This window comes from Pezoporus flaviventris, unplaced genomic scaffold (genome assembly GCF_033815535.1).
Source record: "Pezoporus flaviventris isolate CSIRO_AGI_PZ_B2104156 unplaced genomic scaffold, CSIRO_AGI_Pfla_v1 ptg000037l, whole genome shotgun sequence".
NCBI lineage: Eukaryota > Metazoa > Chordata > Aves > Psittaciformes > Psittacidae > Pezoporus > Pezoporus flaviventris.
In genome coordinates, this window is record NW_026892585.1 from 17,345,045 (window position 1) to 17,366,804 (window position 21,760).

General features: G+C 41.3%; 1 protein-coding gene across 3 annotated transcripts in view; it reads left to right on the forward strand.

Moving 5' to 3' along the window:
* Window positions 1-1,152: 1,152 nt before the first annotated feature.
* WIPF3 (WAS/WASL interacting protein family member 3) overlaps window positions 1,153-21,760 on the forward strand; it is a 303,238-nt gene continuing 282,630 nt past the window's right edge. Inside the window, exons 1-5 of one of the 3 annotated variants that reach the window (XM_061464885.1) lie at window positions 1,153-1,870; window positions 4,530-4,702; window positions 6,159-6,297; window positions 19,932-20,064; window positions 20,689-20,817. In XM_061464885.1, the coding sequence (XP_061320869.1) occupies window positions 6,214-6,297; window positions 19,932-20,064; window positions 20,689-20,817 (346 nt within the window). In that variant the 5' untranslated portion in view covers window positions 1,153-1,870; window positions 4,530-4,702; window positions 6,159-6,213. Of the gene's footprint in view, window positions 1,871-4,529; window positions 4,703-6,158; window positions 6,298-17,877; window positions 18,990-19,931; window positions 20,065-20,688; window positions 20,818-21,760 lie in introns of those variants that run through there. The other 2 variants (XM_061464884.1, XM_061464886.1) reach the window with 2 other exon arrangements.

The following is a 21,760-nucleotide window of genomic DNA, read 5'->3' on the forward strand; positions in this document are numbered from 1 at the left end:
CTACCCACAGCACACATGAAAACAAGGCATCTCCAAATTCCTGTAATCTGTGCTAGGTCAGCCCTGGCCAATTTGTTGCAGTGTTACCAGGCTCCTGACAGAGTAAGAGTCATGCTGTTTTTTTCAGGCAGAAAAGAGATGCAGCCCTTAGCTGAATTGAGCCTGGTGGAAGTAGTCCAAACCGGGGAGAACTTATGTTCCTTGGCTTAAATACAGGATACTGTTACGTGCTGTGAGGCAATCCCACAGACCCTCTGTAGACAAATGCTGCTTAAGCATTTCATCACACCTTAAATGGAGGAAGAACCCTCAAGGTTTGTACATTTCAACTGAATTGAAAAAAAAACCAGATTCTGCCTTTAATTGCAGTGATGTACACAGCAACTGAGAGCAGAAATTTCTCTCCTTAAGTTGCATACAATTCAGGTACCATCTGTTAGGAAATAATGAAAGACTAGAGTTTTCTGAGTCAGCTATAGGATTATACATGTGAATGTCTTAAAATACATATAGTAAGATGGATATGGATATGTATATGAGTGTTTGCCTTTCTTCTGTAAAAGAAGGTTGTAACAGTTTAACACTTCTGCACTGTCTTTAAATCTCTCGTATACAGCAGAGATTGTCAAGGTGGTTGTGGACGGGGTAATTTTTGCAAAGGAGAAGACTGTAAAGGTACTCAGAAGCTCTACCTTGATTTTTCCTTCTTCTGTTCTCTAAACACAAGAAATCATTAATACTGAAAATAGTAGAAAGAAATATAACATCTGATGCTTAAATTTATGTGGTTTGATTCTGTTATAATTAAAATATAAACTGGTTCATTCCAAACAGAATCTTTTCCCAAGTCATTTTCAGTTGTGTGACAGAGACAGCAGAAAACTTTATCTGTGTAACACACATCTACTCTTCTCTATTTTTTTCCTCTTCTCTGCCTCTGCACATGTTCTACTGTCTCTGAAAGATCTGTGATTTCAGCTGTTTTTGGTGATGTTTCACAGGAGCAAATGGGGACACAATTAGGCTCACTGTCTGCTTTTCAGATCAAGAAGTTGAGCAGATGCTGATTCTCCTGTGTAATTTTGAAATTCTTTTAGTTTTCTATTAAAATAGAAGGACTTAAAAGCTATAACTCTGAACAGGGTAATTATATAAAAGCTGATTAAAAGTTAAAACCAGATTTTGTGGTCTACTTTTTTCCTTCAGTTTTTAATTAGGAAAATAAGACCAATATTTTAAATAAGCTTTCCTGCACACCTTTAAAATATTTACCCCAGCCTTCTCTTTGAAGCAAAAAAAGACTTGTTAATTTCCCCAAAGCTGAATTAGCTGCCTCAGAATGTGCCGTTGCAGTGATTGCAAATCCAGTAATAATGAAGCCGTATTTTGCAGTCCTTTCACCAAATTAATTAAAAGGGTTGTATTTTCAATTCCAACCATGTTGCTTCGTATTAATGGCTATGACACTTAAAGACCGAAGGACTGTAGCCATTTAAATAAATATGCTACTAGTTAAGAAATTATTTTGTGTATAAATGCATATTATGTGCATTTAAATAATTGTGATTATTTTTCTCTCTCTTGTCTTTTTCCCTTCTAGACATTGAAGGTTTCATGCCTTCTCTTTCCATGACGGGTGAAGGTATTCCAGCATAGTCTTTGCAGACAGACCTGTGGTACTTCTGCTGAGCGGCAGTGTGGAGATGTGTCAGCTGCTGTTCAAAACCTGCGTTATTTCTTAGTGTGGCTCTGTGTTGCCAGCAGGACTTTGGCTTAGTTGTAAGCCTAGCACTGTGGCAGTGACACTTCAGGAGGAAACCTTTGGGGAGTGCTTCCATCAGAGCTTGTGTACATCTGGTGGCTGGGCAAGGTAAGACCAAATCTGCATAAAAGCCTAGGCAGAGGTATTGGGTTTCCCACAGGTGAATTCAGCACAGGACTGAGAGACCAGAGCATGAAGAAGAATGATCTGCACCTATTCTGCTTGTCTGTGCTCAAAACCAGAGTCTAGGTGAAGACTTTATTTAAACCTTCAGAAATTTGGAACTAGAGTTCTACATTGAGGACTGTACTGTGGTTCTTAAACCCATCTGCTGTTCAGGGAGGCACTGTGAGAAGAAGCAAGGAACAATCTGTGACACCTAAATTGCCAGTTTTAGAATTACCCTTACCAAGAGTACAAAGAGGCTGATTGTTTTGAGATCAGTTCACTGACTGATGGAATGACTTGTGAGAAGTAGAACAGCTCAAAAAGTATAACTAGTCCTTGTAAAAGTACTTCTGAATTATAATTCTTCAATTTCACAAAGCTGATGCTGAGGGGTAGGAGAAACTTTTGCTTGATATAAGGTAGAGTCATCTGCAGTGGAGTGCAAATGGGATCAAACTAAGAAAAGGAGAAATTAGGCTGAATGTCAGGAAAACCTAACTATGAGAGTTATTTGACTGTGAAAGAGCTTCCCAAGGGTAATAATACAAGCCACATTATTTGGGACACCTAAAATTAGACTTCAGAAAGCACTAAAAATTAATGTACAACCTTGCTTTGGAAGGCAGGTGGACTAGAAAAGGCAGGGTTTGGGATTTTCCTGGGTTTTTTTTGCAATAAATTCTGCAATTGTTGGGCCTGATTCTGTTCCGTGATATGGAAATCAAGGGAAGATTTACAATACTTTTCGCCTGAGAAAACTGAGGCTAAACATGCAGGCTTCTCTCCTCCACCTATTGCCAACTTTTTAAACTGTATCTTTTTGGTTTTGTCCTTCAGGGGTAGTTCAGACCCCTCTCTTCCAGTTACAAATACATACATTTAGAGGAGAGGAGAAAGCACGTGCGTGCCTTAAGGACCCTTCATGGCATTTCCCTCTTTTCTGGCTCTTAACAGACACTAGAACTGATCAACAGGGTACTCCTATTTTGGTTTTAATTAATATGATAGTATCATAGAATCACAGAATAGTTAGGGTTGGAAAGGACCTTAAGATCATATAGTTCCAATCCCCTGCCATGGGTAGGCATGACTCACACTAAACCATGTCACCCAAGGCTCTGTCCAACCTGGCCTTGAACATTGCCAGGGATGGAGAATTTACCACTTCTCTGGGCAACCCAAGCCAGTGCCTCACCACCCTTACAGTGAAAAACTTCTTTATATCTAACCTGAACTTTCCCTGTTTAAGTTTTAACCCATTACCCATTGTCCTATCACTACAGTCCCTAATGAAGAGTCCCTCCCCAGTATTCTTGTAGGCACCATGTTCTGAAACTATCGTCTGAAATTGCCAGCCATATTTTAACTAGCAGCTTCATGGGTGAGGAGCTGGGTGTGGAGAGAGTGAAAGACAGCCTTTAACCAAGGAATAGAGGCCTCCAAATAACATGTTGATATATTGAAAATGTTGCAGACGTCCATAATTTTCTTTGAATACCATGCAAGATAGATGCGGTAATACAAAAGAGGTTCTCAAAGCCAGTCCTACATATTCCAGTGTGTAGATTGTGCAGTTATGACTAAATTTTAATACCCTTTTTGTTATTATTGTAAGTTAGATTGAAGATGCCTACTTTTATCTACATACAGTCCTTCTTTGCTGTCATTGTCTGCTTCTGTGAATGACAGCACTCCTCCTTCCAAAGCTTGAACAAATAGAACCTTTCTGTGGAAAATGGTTCTTCGTTGCGTAGGTATAAGATGTGATCACCTTCACACTGTAACAGTAGTTCTATAAAAGACTTATCAATTTGTGTGCACAGGACATCAAGCCTCTGAGTTTGTGATAAGAGAAAGAAAGACACATGTGAAGAGTTTTCTGAAAGCTAGTTCATTTGTAGAGGATTTGAAACAGCATGGGAGGAAAGCTATAGTGTGTCTCCAGTATTTCATTCAAGGGCTGTGTACTATAGCCCCCCAAAATACATTCTTCTCCTCTGGAGAAGATTCAGGGGGATTCAGGATAGGGGAGTGGAATACATGGTAAAGTGAACACTACCTCTGCACTGAATTTTGAGTTGCAAATCACACAGTTTCTGTTCTGGAACTTAGGCTGGAGGCATGGGCACTGGGGCAGGGACGGTTAAGAGAGGCAACTAGAGAAGTCATTTGGTTGTGTTTCAGACTGTGACTTCTAAATACTAAAAGCCGATTCCCATTTCCTTTCTCCCACTGCTGCTCGCCTCCAGTGTGCTTTACCTCCTGCTGCCACGCATGTGGTCTGCCACAGAAGTGTGGGTTGTATTTTTTTCGATTTGACTAAGAGCATATTTCCTAATCTAAACCCTTAATGAAGACAAAAGGTCTGTATTGCAGGGTAGGAAGATATTAACCAGAAACATGTTATTAGCAGGGAAGAGTCATTCTCCTTATGTCCATGTTTTTGAATGACTTAATTGAGGAGAAGAGCTCTCTTCTGATAATAGCTTTTTGCATAGGGCGACAACGAGGGTGGAATGGTGGAGATGCTGTGATGCCTGCTTTCTTGGAAAGGTTCATTAAGCCATTATTAAAGTGATTGTAACCAATTCTGTTACAGATCCAGAGCGCTTTGATATGCTAGCCATTTGCATGGCAATCTCTCAAGGGAGAAAACAAGTGTTGCAGAGGCTCTGAGTATTTAATTTTTGATTGATCTTCCATAGAATTTTACAAGATAAAGCAGAGTGGAAAATACTCGGATATTACCTGGATGTTGTTCACGTACACTAAGTAGGAAATGGACAAGGCTGCATATATGTTTTAACTTCATTGTCTCTTCTAATCTGTCCCTAGCAAAACAGCCAAGTATTCCCCTAAAGATTGTAACTTGCCTCATTTCTGTCTTGTCTTCTCTCCTGAAGTTGTCCAGATTTAACTGTCTCATGACTCCTGCTTACACAGGTGATTCTTAAATTTCTTGACCAAAAGGTTTCAGACAGCTGGAAAAGCATAGAGTGCCTGCAAAAGGAGGGATGAGGGAAATAGTGCCTGGGAATTGTGGCCCATTCAACTTAACAACAGTTTCTAAGAAAACATCAAAATGAGTAACATGTTTCTAAATGCTTGGAGGAGAAAAGAAATTATCATCTAAACAGATGTATAAAGAGCAAATGTGCCAAATCAATGTAATTTCCTGCTAAGGTAAGGCCTTACAGAAAGGAAAGAAATAGTGGATGTCATATTTTGCTTAATTGTAGGATTTTGACACTGTTTCACATGATATTGTGAAAAGTCTCAGAAGAGAGTCATGACATGGTGAACATAAAACTAAATATAAAAATATATTTGGAGCATTTATCCAAGAATGGCTATCAAAATAAAAGAAGTTATGAAGTATGGCTTGCAAAGGGCTCACTTTGGAGCTGCCTAGTACTTTCATTTGAAGTTTTACTGGTGAAATACAGCAGTTGCATGTTAACTTCACAGACGACCTCAGATTGAGAGGGTATGCAGTCATCCTGGGGGTTAGGTTAGAGATGAAAATCAGTGAGTGATGCACTGTTGTTCTGCAGGAGACATTTTAGGGGAAAAAAAAAAAGATATGGCTTTTGTTGGGAGATCTGTGTCTTTTTCATCAGTGTATTACAGAAGAATTGTGAAAAGTTAACATTTAAAATGTCAGGAAAGACTCATGCGCCTTGAATTCTTGAAATGTCTGGTACTTGCATGTTGTCATTTGGTAATAGAAGCTTCAATTTGTAGAATTGTTTCTTCAGTTATTATTCTCTTTTCTTTCTTTTTAACATTGGAGCAAGTCCAATGTACCTTACAAAGTTCCTTATTCTGCCCTTAGAACAGCAAACTTCTGGCTTAAAGTCAACAGAGTTTTTGTTCCAGCAGAAATGTCTACATGTGATTTGTTCTCCACGGACTTGCATTTCAGGGCTATGAGGTAGATTAAGGCAAGGTGCAACAGTTAAATCTGGACAGGCTGGCATCTATGCATTTGGTATTCGTGGCACTTGTCCAGATCTGTGAGCTTGCTCTTTAGATGAATGTTGTCATCGGATAACCATAATGAGGCTGTTCGTACTGTAGGGTTGGAAGTAGCGGAGTATGAAATTCTTCAGTCTGCTGAGAGCTAGAAATTTGGCTGATCTGCAGCTTACAGGGTATAAACACGTTCTTTTTTTTTTTCCCTCCCATTTTTCCTATTTCTCTTTCTCCTCCCTTCCTTCCCCTCAAGGACATAGACTTTGGCTGTATTTTTGAGAACCGCTTGAAGCTAGAAATCTGAAAGGATGCCTGTGCCGCCGCCACCACCACCACCACCTCCTCCACCACCTCCACCTCCTTCTGGAGGGCCCCCTCCACCACCGCCTCTGGTAAGACTGACTTTTCATCTCTACTAGAAAAAAGCTTAGCTGTAGGAGCCCATTCAGTTCATTTATGACAGAGTATATATTGGGATGCATGCTTAAAATGTTTCTGCTGCTAGGGATGCAGGATCAAAAAGTTCAGAGGTGATTGCTTTAGAGTGCACATGGTGAGACTTCAGCATTTATGAGCATTTCTCCAGCCGCAGGGAACTCATTTATGTGTTGGTAACATGCAGGTGGTAAATGTTAATTTCTTCATCCTCTTTCTTACAGCTTCTATTAAGACTCACAGTGTTCAGCCGTAGGTGTTGCTTTTTCTAGCACATGCTGTCTTCCCAGGGATACAGCACAACATGCTTTTATACATGTGCAGGAACAATTACTGCTTGTAACAGATCATTACTTTGTTGTGTTATGAAGTAGAACATGTGCCCTGCCAATGTTTGCTTTAAGTGGAGGATGCTCTGAGTGGAGTTTCAGGGTATTACATTTTCCTACAATCACAACTATTGTACCCATGGTAAAACATGCTTAAGTAATTCTTTGTATTCTGCTCTCATTTGTTCATAGCCTGTATCTGCATTGAAATTCTTAGAACATTTTTGAAATAGTGAAGCCTGGCATGGTTGTGTTTAAGATATCAAATCTCTCCTGGCTTCTTTCTTTTCATACGTTTTTCTGTCACTGCTGTACTACCTGTGGTAAACATTAGACCCTGTAGCAAAGTATGTGGTACTTCAAATGTACTTCAGTGTTGGGGTATTTTTAAAGAAACTTATTTCTCCCTTCTATTCTCTGGAGTTTTTGCCTGTTCTGTTCCCATGAAGATCTGTTGATTTTGTTTGATACTGCTTTTATGTTATCTTCTTCCAGAAGGAGGTTTCCTTGCCTGTTCCTTTCTGCTGCTTTGCAGCAGAACCATTTTGTGAAACTCTCCATGAATTGTAGAGATGAAGAGGAGGAAGATAAAGACAGCACATGAAATAAGCAGTGCTTGACTCCTTTTACCATTCTGGTTTGACTTTGGGCACCATGAGCGGAGATAGCAGCTCTTCTGGATTGGTACACAGCCTATAGTTAGATACTGAAATATGTGGGCTGAATTTTGTGAGCAACTTAATGCCCAGCAATTAATGTCAACAGGAGCTGCAAGTGTTCTTATCCAAATAAATTTAGCTCAGTAAAATATCTAGAAACATTTTTAGACTCCTCTAACATATGGTAGTTGTAAATGACTTGGGAAAGTTAAGAGGATACCTAGGAACCAGTATGACCAAGTTTGGGATTTTTTGTTTCCCCTTCTTTTCTAATGACTAAAACCACTACTGTGATAAAGTTTTGATACAAGAAGGCTTATACTATATTTCTGTGGTTTAGTTAGATCAGTCTATTTCAGATGTGATTTTCTATGCATAAGACATGCGGAATTTAGGGAGTTTTATCTTGGTGATATGGTGCAAACTAGACGTATTTCTAACGTCTTATTTAAGCCCTCCTCTTTGTAAGTGTTGACACCAGAAAGAACACATGAACTAATAATAAAGGATTAGTAAAATAACATGGCAGAATGTTATTTTTTTCTGCAATAGCGTAAGGCCGTTTCCCTGTCAAAACTGAATGAGAGAGGGCTGACTGATAGGATCTGCAGTCTGTTTGGTGTGCTCAGCAGAAGCACAGTGTAAGTCAGCTCTCCAGCTGGTGCCAAGTTGCAGAGTAAAATCTTATAATTGAGGAAATAATGAAAAATTGCTCCAGACCCTATTTTCTTTTACTAAGAAACTATTTCCTAGGTGTGGGCATCTGTCTTTTACAGCTGCTAAACTGCCCAGCTGTTGTTACACTTCCTGCATCTACAGTTGGAGGACAGAAGAAGAAAAAATTCTAACAGGCATGTAGCTTTAAGGAACACCTGCAAAACAAATAAGTTTTATTTGGTCAACACCTGGAAATGTTCCAAAGTAAAAGCACTGTGATTAAATCAGAGCATTGTTTACATATTAGCAGTTAAAAGTTAGGTTTTAATTTCACTGTTGATATGCGGGCAAGCCACTGGTTTAACTTACTTCATTTATGTTAAAGAGAAAAACATCTGTGAGTAGGCTGAGGTTTTAGAATCCTGTCATTTTCACTGACGCCATTCCATGGGTACCATAGACTTGTCTTGCTTTTCTAATTATATGGATAATAGAATCATAGAACGGTTTGGGTTGGAAGGGACCTTAAAGACCATCTGATTCCAACCCCTCTGCCATGGTCAGGGACACCTTCCACTAGATCAGATTGCTCAAAGCCCCATCCAACCTGGCCTTGATATTTTCCTCTTGATTTCACTATTACGAGATTTTTAGCAGTGGCAGTCACTACATTATGTCTTTTTCTAAGTATTTTCTTCGTGAATATCGTGAGTCATGGTCCCCAAGGATACTGCAGTCCTTACTTCATTGAAATACTAAGCACTGTTGGCACTTGACTTTTTTGTACTGTTAACTCCCTCTTACAGCAGAAGAAAGTTAGGTTCTTCCCTACTGTTTTCAAAGATCTTGGATATGCAGATATGGTGTAAGTACTCACACTGAATTCTGGTCACAGAAGTTGTCACAAGGCAATACTAAAGTGATTTGGAGATGGTATTTAAGACATGCTAGGAGCCACCTGTGCCAAGCAGCTGAAAAGCTATTGGCTGTTAGAGTGTACTTAAAAGGAAACAAAATGGATTTTTCAGGAGGGAATGGTAGGGTATCAGCAGTAGCAGATGTAGGTGGCTGAGTCAAATGTAAATATCGCTGATTGGATTAATTGAGCATGTCTTCAAATGCCTGCCTTCTGGGGGTCATAGATAAAGATGAGAGGGATGAGTAGACAGAATAAAACTGTGCCCCAGTGTATTTTCTGGCACTGGCTTATAGAATTCAGATCTTCTCTCTTTCCCCTCCACCCCAAGAAAGAAATCTTAGAAAGGAGGCATTAGGATGTTTGCTCTAAACCTCTTCCAATTTCATAGGCATAAGTACATCACATAAGGAAGGGGTTTTGTAATAGGTTTTGTATTTTTTTGGGGGGGGGGGGGAGGGGGAACATTATGTTTTTATGGTTTGAGTTTTTTTTTAAAAAGCTTTCTGCTCCTGAAAAGTGTTGGTTTTTTTATTCACCTTTTGTTTCTTTTACCTCTTTTGCCTTTTAGTTTGGCATATCATAGAATCATTATGGTTGGAAGGGACATCTGGAGATCATCTAGTCCAACCCCCCCTGCCAAGGCAGGGTCACCTAGAGCAGGTTACACAGGAATGTGTCCAGACGGGTTTTGAATGTCTCCAGAGAGGGAGACTCACAGTCTCTCTGTGCAGCCTATTCCAGTGCTCTGCCACCCTCAGTGTAAGAAGTTCTTCCTCATGTTGAGGTGAAACTTCCTGTGTTTTAGTTTATGGCCATTGCTCCTTGTCCTGTCCTGAGCACCACTGAAAGAGTCTGGTACCATCCTCCTGGCGCCCATCTTTGGGATATTTATATGCATTAATGAGATCCACTCTCAGTCTCCTCTCGACTATATGGGACCAGCTCCTGCAATCTCCCCTCATAAGAGAGATGCTCCAGACCCCTGATCATCCTTGTGGCCTCCACTGGACCCTCTCCAGAAGCTGCTTGTCTTTCTTGTACTGAGGAACCCAGAACTGGACACAGTACTCCAGTTGTGGCCTCACCAGGGTCGAGTGGAGGGGGAGGATCACCTACCTCAATCTGCTGCCACACTTCTCCTGGTGCACCCCAGATCTCTATTGTCCCTTCTGGCCACAAGAGCACACTGCCATAGTCAGTTTATCCGCCAGTATTCTCAGATCCTTCTCAGCTGAACTGCTGGAAGGCATTCTGGTTAACTTTGGTTTGTCGTGTTTCCTGGAGTAGATACCACCACTGAGACTGACTAAAAGTCTTCTTTACCTAATCTCCCAAGAGAAGATTGAGAGAGAATTTTGCTTTGATAAACCACATTCACTTTCTACATGCAGTGGTGGCTTGCTCACTGCTGTGCAGCCTTTGTACATTCGAATTCCTAGTGTTACAATCAGTCATCACCTATTAAAATGTTAATATTGAAGGAAGCGTGGATGTGTAGCAGCCCTGCTGGGTAATGCCTTATTCAGAGAAGATGCTTGTTTAATGATTCATATGTTTGTGGAGTTTAAGAAAATACTTCTGCTCTCTTTAGAATTGTTATTATTAAAGTCTTAACATAGACATTAACCCCAAAAGTTGCAAGGATTGGGTGATTAAAGCCAGTAAAGTAGCACCAGGATTTTATTTGCCTTGTTGGCATACTGAAAACTGGGAGAGCCGCAGAAGGAAACAATATGGTTACTTTAGTGAAAGAAGTGTGAAACTTGAAACAATACTGAATGCTGGATGGCACGTGCATGAATCTTAACGATTATCTCACTCTTACGTAGTCTAAAGAAAAAAAAAGGAAAAAAAAAAAAAGAAATAGGATAAACATATGTCAGGGTTTACCACGTTATCCTGACCTTATTTTCTACCCCTGTAGTAAAAAACTCAGGAAAGCAATTCCTCATGGTATAACACTACAATAAATGTACAATTTACAGAGGTGGATTTCCAAGGTTAAGAAAAACATCAACTGGTAGTTTTCCTTAGGGGAATGCTCTTTTCTCCTCCTCCACAGTTGTCAGAGTATAAACCTTGTTAAGCTGTTTCCTTCAGCCTTCCAAACAAATTCAGAGCTGCAGTACTTATCTGAAGTTTGTGGGAGCTGGGCTTGCTCCCATGACATTTAGCACTACTGTTCTTTGGAAGAAGAAAAAAACAACATATACAAAACAGCTTGGCTGAAGGTAATGATGATATATGGTGTTTTGATTTGGTCTTACACAATATAAGAGAATGTGTGCTTGTAAGTGTGTATGCATAATGTGTGTGCATGCTTGCTAGTCATTTATTGTAAAAATTAAGGTAATTCTGCAGTTTTCATTCAGACCCTTAGATGTTCAAGCACAACACTGGGAGAACAGAATCATGAATAGTGCCAACTACAAAAGATGAAGGAATGTGTTTATTAAAATTTAATGTGAGCCGTGAGTAAGATGACATTTAGTACTTTGTCATGAATTCCCTAAGTCAGGAGATACTAGATCATATTTATTGCAGATTGAGTGCATCTTGTTGATGACTGGCCATCGTGCAGACTGTGCTAAGGACTGGGCTAAGTGCAGCTGAAATCTTTGAGAATGCTTTGTTCCAGCCAAAATAAAGGAAACTGGTTTATAGTGTTTCAATAATGTATCACATCTCATAACCAGTCTGCTGTCATAAAGAAGTGAGAAGCAATTATATAGGAAAAAATGGTGTGCCTTTGTGTGGTTTATGTCACTTAATTTTCAGGTAATGGAAAGTGTGGGATTGCTTAGCTATGGCATCTTGAAGTGTTACTTCTTTAGCCTTCTATTCTTGTAGTCAACAAATGCAGGAGGGGTAAGTGAGAGGTAGGAAAGGTTTGGAAGGTGTAAAGAAAACCTAAATACTAATACTGCTCTGTGTGTTTCATGTCGACAAATACAAAGCATGTGTGTTCATATGTGCTAATCTTGAATGCTTTACTTGAGATCTCTGAGGTGAGCACATTTAATGTATTTAGGTGGTGATTTCAATTTTGCAGGTTTCTTCATAATGTCGTGTGTTGTTCATGTCTGCATAGAATGGAAAGCATTTAAATATATTTTTCTTATTTTTGCTCTCTTTCACGTGTATAATTGTCATATGAAAGTATAGAAATTGCAGCATGTCCCAGAGGTACCAGTGTAAACGATCAGACCCGTGCAGTAGAAGCAGCCTAGCTGCAGAGAACTAATAGGTTAATTTACCGTTCTAACCACAAGGTAATATTGCCCTGGAAAAGCAATACGCAGTGGCTACATATTAAATTCCATCTGTCAATTAATGCTACACTTGTAGCCTTTTAATTAAAAGAGAACCCAGAATTATAGCGGTACTTGAGTTGGACTTCCCTGCATGGCTGGAAGGTGACATTGCAAGAAATGTTATTTCTCACTCTTCTCCTATCTTGGGCTGACCATAATTTTGCATGGATGCTGAAAGGCATTTCAGAAAGATCAGTAGCTTCTATACAAGTAACTGGGTGGGGAAAATGCCCTACTGTTCTTAGAATGTGATAACAATTTGTGATACATGTAGGTTGTGACATGTTGAATATTTTGTTATCCGTACTCAAAGTAGTCATTGTGGGGACCCAGCTATGGTAGACAGAGAGAACAAACAGCAGTAGCATCACCAGCTCTCCCAACAGTATATTCAGCCTCATGCTGCTTGATGTTTCCATTGCAATGCCAGGGTCTCAGTTTTCCTGTTTATGTAAGAATTTTTACTTCTGTTGTCATCGATGCAGAGGAAAACTTAGGAATTTGAATAAAAAAGGAATTAGAAATCAAAAGGTGAAATTCAGATTTATTTTTGAAGCCAGTCTCAAGGTATTTTTGGTATCTGACTTAGGATCTTTCTGAACTGCTGGGAAACACTTCTAGAGTAGTTTTTATTTCACACTGCCCCCATTTTCGTGGCTTCTGTTACTGCATACTTTCTTTTAGTGAAAGAACAGCCAGAATTTGTATTTAAAATGTGTGTGTCAGAAGGTTAAATACTCACAGAAAAGCCAAATGCCTCAGCAGGTATAAACCATCATATTGATTCTGTTGTGCCTTTGCATTTAGGCACAGAAATTTAGCAACCTACACTGGAAAACTTGAAGTGCACCCTTGTTAATAAGCCCACTGCTCCATTACTAACAGGACCAGTTGAACCTTTGAGTAGACAAGATTTTACATTGTCTGATGGAGTGATGCTAACATAAACTGAAGAGGGCTTTATTGGGCACAGTGGTGTTTGAAATGAGCACTGGAATGCAGGTGTAGAGGAGAGAAACTCCTGCGATGCTATTTGGTCATCTTTTGTTCCTGCCACTGTTTCTGCTGGTACACTTCGAGTAGGTGGATGCTAGAGCAGAGCAGGCACTGGGCTCTGCTCACACTGAAATGCCTCAGCATCTGGGACTAATGCCAGGACTAGGCGGCAGCTAAAACCCCGGGAAGAGGTCTGTAACAACTCCTGCACGGTACTTCCCTTACTAGAAGTTGAGGAACAAGGCTAGTGTAGGCACAGCCTATCTAAGTACACACATTGCTCGATGACCTTTTCAACCTGGCAGGTTCAGATTGCAGAACTTTGTGCGATGGAGACTGAGATCACAGTTAAGCATTATTGAGCTGGGTGTAGATGGGATCGTGAAATGCTGGTCCTGTCATTCTCTTGAAACAATGCCTTTATTGGCTGCCAGGAAGCTATTTGGCAGGTCCCCTTGCATGGTTTACCTCAGAAAACTTGGCTGGAGGGTGACCGCTCACATGGGAAGCATCTGAAGCTGAGCTTGCTTGAAGGCTGAGAAGCTGCCGTGTTTAGCCATGTAGACCAAGTGCCAAGAATTAATTAGTTTCATCCTATGCTACACAGCAGAAACACAAGAAGCAGCTCTGATGTTGCAATTGACTGTGCAGGTGGAGTCTTGTGCTGTGGCGAGGTTTCCCATCATTAAAAAGCTTTAAATCAGAGGTCAGGGTTCTATTGGAAATAGATGAACCCAAACTGACACGTACCAGATCTCACAAGCTTCTTTATAAGAAAATAGGTTAAAATACTTAAAATGAAAGCAGCCACATGCTTTGTTGTTGAGACTTGTTGGGTTTTTCCTTAAGCTGGATGGGGAGATTGTTTTGATTATTTTACTTTGGATTTGACAGTACATGCATGAAACCACACCTGATGCATATTTAAAGTAACTTTAAGAGGGATGACAATACTCTATTGTACTTCTGTTTGTGACTTCCTGGAAACTGGTTTTATTTTGTTATTTTAATAAGCTTTCTGTTGCAGTTGCGTTTCTCGGCACATTCTCAGGGGAGGCTTTGGCTGCTGCTCTGAGAATTCATTGTAAAAGCAATGCTCCTGCCTGCTGGGCAAACTGCTGCTGCTGCAAATAATCACATGAATCATGAATTCTTGGCATAATTCTAATCTATTAATTTCACCTTGGGAAAACAAGTTCCTCTGGCATTTCAGATTTCATGTTGGCCCACAAAAAGCATAGATGACTTCTATAATCCTATGCAATGTCAAGGAAGATAGCCTGGCTACCTAAGCATAGAATCACAGAATAGTTAGGGCTTGAAACGACCTTAAGATCATCCAGTTCCAACCCCTCTGCCATGGGCAGGGACACCTCACACTAAACCATTTCATACAAGGCTTCATCCAACCTGGCCTGGTTGGATGAAGATTCCTGGTCATCTTCCATATTCTACCTTGTTCCAAAACAACCTCATTCTTATATTAAAAGATTATGACATTGTAGCTTATTAGAATGTTCTGGCATCTTCCTGTCAATGTATTCCTTTGCTGTTAGTTCTTGTTTGGAAAAGGGTGCAGTCTTTAAAGACTTTAATTCATGTAACTACATTAGTCCTGATGGTTACAGAGATCTCCTTATGGAGCATTTGTGGCCAGGAGCTTGTGGTTAAGTGGAAGGAAGTTATAGAGTAAGTTGCTCGCAAGCAGGTCTTCCCTGTTCTTAGTCTGCTCATTTTCATCACCAGTGTTCCCAGAAGGGTATTTTAGCTGGACGTTGCCCCTTAAGGACCCTCACTGTATGTCTGTGCCCTCCAAGACTGTTATGAGCACCAGCCCTGTGCCTGGCTTTCCTTCAAAGGAGCTGGAGCCTTATGGCTGGATGGGGACGCAGTCATCCTCTCTCCCTCTGTTCTCTCCTACTTGGAGAGCCTTGCTGTGCCATATGGATGCTGAGAACACCCATCATCCTTCCTCAGATGATTTATCAACCCCCAGCAAGCTGTGTTTTCCTCTCTATATTCCTTCTGACATGACTCACGTACAGTGTCACACAGCTACCTTCACCTTCTTTCCTGATCAATCTATATGTGTCTACACCAGAATTCTACTTATTGTTAATATAGGAGTAATATTTGGACAGGGACTTTTGTTATATTTCCAGTTGTTCAGGCTCTTCCTTGATGGTTTGCAGGTCCTTGAATTAAGGTTTAAGTGTTTCAGTTGCCTCTCACCATTGGTGGATGATTTCTTTGGCCAGACTTGGCACTGTCACATTACTGACCATATTGTCTATGCAACTATTGCTGCTTTTGCTCTGTCTGCTATTCTACATGCTGATTTTAATTGTCCATTGCCATGTTTGTACACTTTTTCTTTTGCATTTCTTACTGTAAGTTTGGCATCTGAATCATGTTGGATTGGATGCCAGAGAGGGCCAGCACTGGCCCAGGAACTCTTGTTTCCATGAAAGTGTCTCTGTGATCCAGTATCCCTCACCCTAGAGCTTTCTGTTCATCCTTCTTTCATAGAATCATAGAATGATTAGGGTTGGAAATGACTTCAAGATCATTTCCTTCCAACCCCCTCATCTGGTCCCAGTTCCCATCTTTATCTTGATGCAACATCTTTCCCTTCTTCAAAAGCCAAACCTGGGGTGTTGCACACTGCAGTGGTGAAGATGCCTTGGCTCAGCCCCTGTCTGTGCGGGTTTGGCCAAGCATGGCAGAAAAAAGCAAGGGTTTGTTAAGGGGTGTCCTCAAACTCTTACCAAAATACATGCTGCTTATGCCTTGTGCCAGCATCTGTGACCTGCAATACCTGCCTGGAGTCCAGAGGATTTCCCCTCTTCTGTGTGCAGGGATGCTCTTTAAAATCTGAAAGACGATAGTTAGCACTACTATAAACTTCAAATGCCTGGTGCCTTCTGCACTTACATCAGTTTAGTATCTGAGCACGTATACCTCTTAAATATTTTAAGTATCATGGGAGCCCAGAGGGTAGGTCGATGCTCCCATCTGTCTTGCAAGCTGTAAGGTGACTTTCCCAAGGTGATGCAAGTACCTTAGCAGTCATACAGCCAGAAATGGAGCTCATTGCCATGGATTTCAGTCCATTTTCCTTAAAACCAAAAGTCTCTCAGCAAGTAATTTGCCTGACCCAATCCAGTTTGGGGTGTTAAGGTTGTGATTAATCAGAGCCAGACCTTGTGTGGTCTGTATATACAGCATAAACAGAGCTGTTCTCCTAAACAAAATGATTCACTTTCACAGAATTTGTAAATGGAAGAAACTGTTGTGAACCACAGGCTTCCTGCCCACTGCAAGGTACTGCATGTCAGGAAGTCGCTCTGCATGGGGCATAATAACTTGTGCTTCACAAAACCCCCTTCTGTAAGAGAGGATCCAGCCCTGATCTGAAGCCCAAGGAATTGATAGTCTGCTGCCACCCGCAGCCCTTTGCTGCAGGGAACTGTCAGTCTCGCTGCTCCCATACTTGCTGCTTTCTAATCAGAGCTTCCCTGGCTGTGTCTTCCATTAATTCACCAAATCCCTGCCTCTGCCAAGTCCTCACCAGCATTTCCCTGTGAAGGCAGGCAGACCTGTGTTGTGCAGGCAGACCACCCTCAGGTAGTTTTCAGGGCTGGTGGACCACACTGAGCTGCTAAAACCTGAACTGTTTCCTCCACCCTATTTGAATCCCACTTTGGCTGTTTCCTGTGCAGCTCTAGTTTTCCAACGTTATTTTAAAGATCTGCAGTCCAGAACTGAACCTGTAATTTCATTTTTGCTAACATGTTCTTTTCTGAAAGGGTAAAATATCTCAGAGCAGTGTGCTATCCCTCCTTGCCACAGCACTGTGCTAGGAGGTCTGGCACATGGCTAGAGCCCATTGCCAGGTTCAGGCTTGTGGCACTCTGGATGCAGGCTTTCCTTTCAGAGGTATGGCCAGAACTTTTCATCCAGCCATTTTCAGCTTTAAATTTATATATTATGCATCTTCTGGGGTTTTGTTATCGTTTTCCCTTCATTATTTTCTCCCCCAGTGGTGGGGGAGCTTGTCTTGATTTGGTGTCCTTTTTCTCAGCTCCTCAAGCTGCAGTGGTTTGGATCTCTGTATAACTGTGCTGTCCTCATCCCTTTCTCTGCCAATCTCAGTTATCAGCTGCAAATTTTGAAATGCTTATTTCCATCACTGATGATTGACACTCTGCAATGTCACTCTAGATATTGTGATTTGATGGTATTTTCCTGTTTACAGGTACAACGCTCAAGCATTGACCTTATACCTTACTCAAGGGCAAAGCTGAGTATGTAATGTAGGACACTGAAGACAGAACTAGTGGGGTCTGGTGAGGTGAAAAGGGAGGAGTTCACTTACATCCAGGCTATTTACATGTGTGGTTTGATCTGTTCTATTTCCAAGAATGTATTGAATGTGCCATTTTTTGTGTCTGAAATAGTAGCAGAATAACCTAGTGGCTACTAAGGTAATGAGAATCCACCATTCTCTAACCAATTCATGTAAATAAAGTATGGAATTTAATTTCACCCTGTGTTACCTGAGGCAGCTCTGGTATCTGATGAAACAACTGATCTTCACATGCTCCTCTTCCCTCCTGATTTTCACTGAAATATTGAGATGTTTCTCTTTGTGTAAATAAATGTGGCTGCCCTGCAGATGGCAGGGTAGAAAGCAGCCTCAGGATTACATCTTTTGTCTTGCAGCTGGCTTTCCTCAGTGACTCAAAATGTATTTGTCTTCATGCTGAAACGCTTCTATTGCATGTGATTAGGGTTGAGGATTTGGCACCCATAGAGTTCCTCTTTTTTTCTCTTGAGACACAACTTACATGTTTGGCATCTGTTCTTGTGCTATGATTGCAGGCATAGCACGAGTGTGCATCCCAGATTAATTTCTTAATCAGCGGGAGGAAGGCTCCTTTCTGATTGTGTATCACAAAGCAATATGGTGAAAACATGGGTTTGCAAACACTGACACCAGTAGGTGAATGGGTGAGAGACTTACCTGGGGAAATGGTTATCGACAGGGACTGTCACTGGCCTTGGGAATGCAGGCAGCAAACAACAAATCCGAAGGAACTCTGACCGCTGTGCAACCAGGCAACACTACACCTTGGAGCATCTTGACTTTGTAATGGAAAAAGAGAATCCATATCAAGCTACTCAGCAGCTAATCAATCACCCGAGTCCATCAGGCTGGGCAGGGAAGATTGTATGTCTCACGTACACAAGGGAGAAGAAGCAGCAGTTTGGGCACGGGATGGAGTTGTGCTTGAAGTAAGGGGATCTATTGAAAGAGAAAGGCATCTTGTTTGCTGCATTATGGGCCAGTGGAATAGTGCTGCTGCTTTTATATGCTACAGATTGTGAACAAATTAATTTCTTAACCATGTTACAGTGATATCAAGTCATGGGTCAGTCATGAATACAATCTGTCACATGGGGTATTTTAGCCTAATAGCCATTGGCACATGAAGACTTCATGTTCCAGTAGCCTATCTGCTCAGAGAAGAGTATTAGGGAAATGAAGTGGACAGCTGGCATAATATACGGACACTTGAACCCGGAAACAAAAAGACAGCTGCTGGATCTAATTTTAAACAAGTCTTGCTCAGATCCATCTAGATCCCTGTTGTCCTGATACGGGAAAGTCACTAGTGAGAGCAGAGAGGTGTGAAGTTGAAGATACGGGTAAAAAGCTTTTGTGAGAAGGGGAATCGTCCTCTTGCAGTTATGGTATTTCCATTTCTCACAGTGAGTATTGTCAGCTTACAGAAAATGTGAGTGGAAAGAGCTCCTGGCTGGTCTAAGGCTGCTTGCACTGGCAGCTTTTCTGGGCTGGCTTAAAGGGCAGTGGGACAGGCTGTCCCGTGAGCACAAAGGCAGGCAGCGCTGCTTCAGATTAGGAAACCGTGTGATAGTATGTGGGGGGTTCTAATATTTTAAAATAATATAGGTTACAGCCTCGGCCAGGTTTTAATTCTGAGTTTTACGTCAGGTGTCAGGAATGCGGCGGGCATTAGCAGCGGCCTCGAGTGCCATCTAGTGGGGCTCTGCGAAGCTAGCTTGGTTTCGGTTTGGTTTTGTCAGGTACAAAAATAACCACAAGTGAAGTTGCATTGGTATAATTCTTCGTTTAAGATGAGGAAATCTGACATCTTATTAATTCAGCAGCTGGACAAGTATTTTCGATTTTGGTTTTGCTTTCAGAATGCTATCATCAAGTTGTTTTTTGTTTGTTTGTTTGTTTTCAAGGAATCATAGAATAATAGAATGGTTTGAATTGGAAAGGACCTTAAGATCATCAAGTTCCAACCCCCTGCCATGGGTAGGCATGACTCACACTAAACCATGTCACCCAAGGCTCTGTCCAACCTGGCCTTGAACACTGCCAAGGATGCAGCATTCACAACTTCCCTGGGCAATCCATTTCAGTGCCTCATTACCCCTACAGTAAAGAACTTCTTCCTTATTTCCAATCTAAACTTCCTCTGTTTAAGTTTCTGTGTTGAACTCTCAGCTTTCCTGCGTCCTGTATAACTGGATTCTGTTCTTGTTGATTCAACACAAAGGCTTTGAATTGATGGCTACCAAGGATGGTTTATTTCTAATATTCTACCCTGTGTTTGCTTATGTGTCCTTTCGAAGCACCCATTTCTGTGTGTGCCTCCCATCTAATGCTCTTACTGTTCACAGGCAAGTTCAGAGGTACCAAAGCTGCGAAAGGAAGACCAAAAGGCACGGAATGCACTCTTAGCTGATATCCAGCAGGGAACTCGCTTAAGAAAAGTGACTCAAATCAATGACCGCAGCGCACCACAGATTGAGAGTAAGTGTGTGGTCCTGAGCAAGGTCCTGGGTGAGCTGCACTCAGTTGTGGAGGTCAGCTGGAGGGTGTTCAAAATGAAGGGCAGGTTTGAAGTTCAGGAAAAGGCTGCATCTTCACAGGGCTTTAGGGTGCAGACAGGGGACACTTTCTAAACTTGCATCCTGCTCGAAGATCAGTTAACTATCAACACTTCATAACAGCTCTGTAACTGATCACCCTAACAGGGATTCCTCATCCCAGAAAGATCACAAATGATGAAATCTTTGAGAGTTTCTTAATAAAATGTTTAAGTGGGAATTCTTGGCTCCAGCAGAAATGTTTACTAATTCTTTACTAATAAGAACAAAAAATACCAAGGAAATCTGGAAGCATAAATGTAATGCTGGCTAACACAACTTTTCTGGTGTCATTACTGATGTGAGATTAAAAAGCACCAAACAGTACTTTCTCCAAGATATGGGTCAGAGAGTAATTAATGGCAGTTTACTGTATTACCAGTAACTTTCCTTTCTGAGTGCTTAAAGAGGGAAAAGTCTAGTCTTGGCTATGTTTGGCGTCGAGTTTAGCAGTGTGAGGATGAAGTGACTTCCTGATATACCCTGGGTTTTTTGTTCTTTTTAACAGAACCCAAAGGAATTAACAGAGATGGAGTTAACCCAGCTGTTAACAAAAGTGGCCCTCAGCAGCCCCTGGGAGGCTTATTTGCAGGTGGCTTTCCTGTCCTCAGACCAGCAGGCCAGAGGGACATGTCAGGTAAGGGCTTCCTTTGTGTCCAAGAATAGATGGGGCGGAAGTGTGATTTGGGGTATAAGTACTTTGGCGTGAGATTTATTGATTGGTTTCTACTGGGGCTTTTTCTGAACCCTTAGTTCATCATGTACCCATGGAAGGCTCAATTAATAATGTGCTTAAAATCATCTTTCTAGACCTCAGCTGCCTTATTCCTTAAAACACAAATAATGAGCTGTCTCTGCATGGGGTAGGAGAGAATGAATAGATTGTACAGAATTTTGAGACTTTTTATATTAGTTTAATGAAAACCTCTAACTGTGCCTTGAATATTGAAATCTGAGCTTATCAACTTCAGCACAAATGGTCAAGCAGTCCTATTTCCCTCCCTCCATTAGTGTGCATTTCTATGTTATTATAGGCCTGTGTGTTACTTTAAAGATCTGTATTTAAGATTTCTGCCCTCTGGCTTTTATAAAGCACACCTTTGAGCCAGAAAGGTAGCTTACTGACCTGACAAAGAAGGTTCTTGCTTCACAAAGGCAGGAGGGAGGCATATGTGGGAGCCCTACTGCTGCTTTCACCTCAAGAAGCTCCAGCATCAGTAAGGGGTGACTTGTAGAGTGGCAGAAAATGGCCCCTGGCACTGCTAGGCAGCTGGTGCCTGCTCAGGCAGCACAGAGCAAAGCAGGTATGTGCAGGGAAAGGCAGATCTTGGCTCCACATCCAGGGTTGGTTGTTTCTTCCAGGAAGGCAAACCCAGGATGCACAGCACTGCTTGTGCTAGGGCTTCCTCATATAGCATCAGCTGCAGTAGCTGCTGTGAGTTGTTGAATAGTTTCAATGACCGTGCCTATCAGACTATGTAAATATAGAATTGATGCCTTTTTTGACATCTTGCTTTGTGAAAAATCCTTAACATTTAATCAGCAAAATACGTTTTGTAAGGTCAAGTGTTTGGGCATTT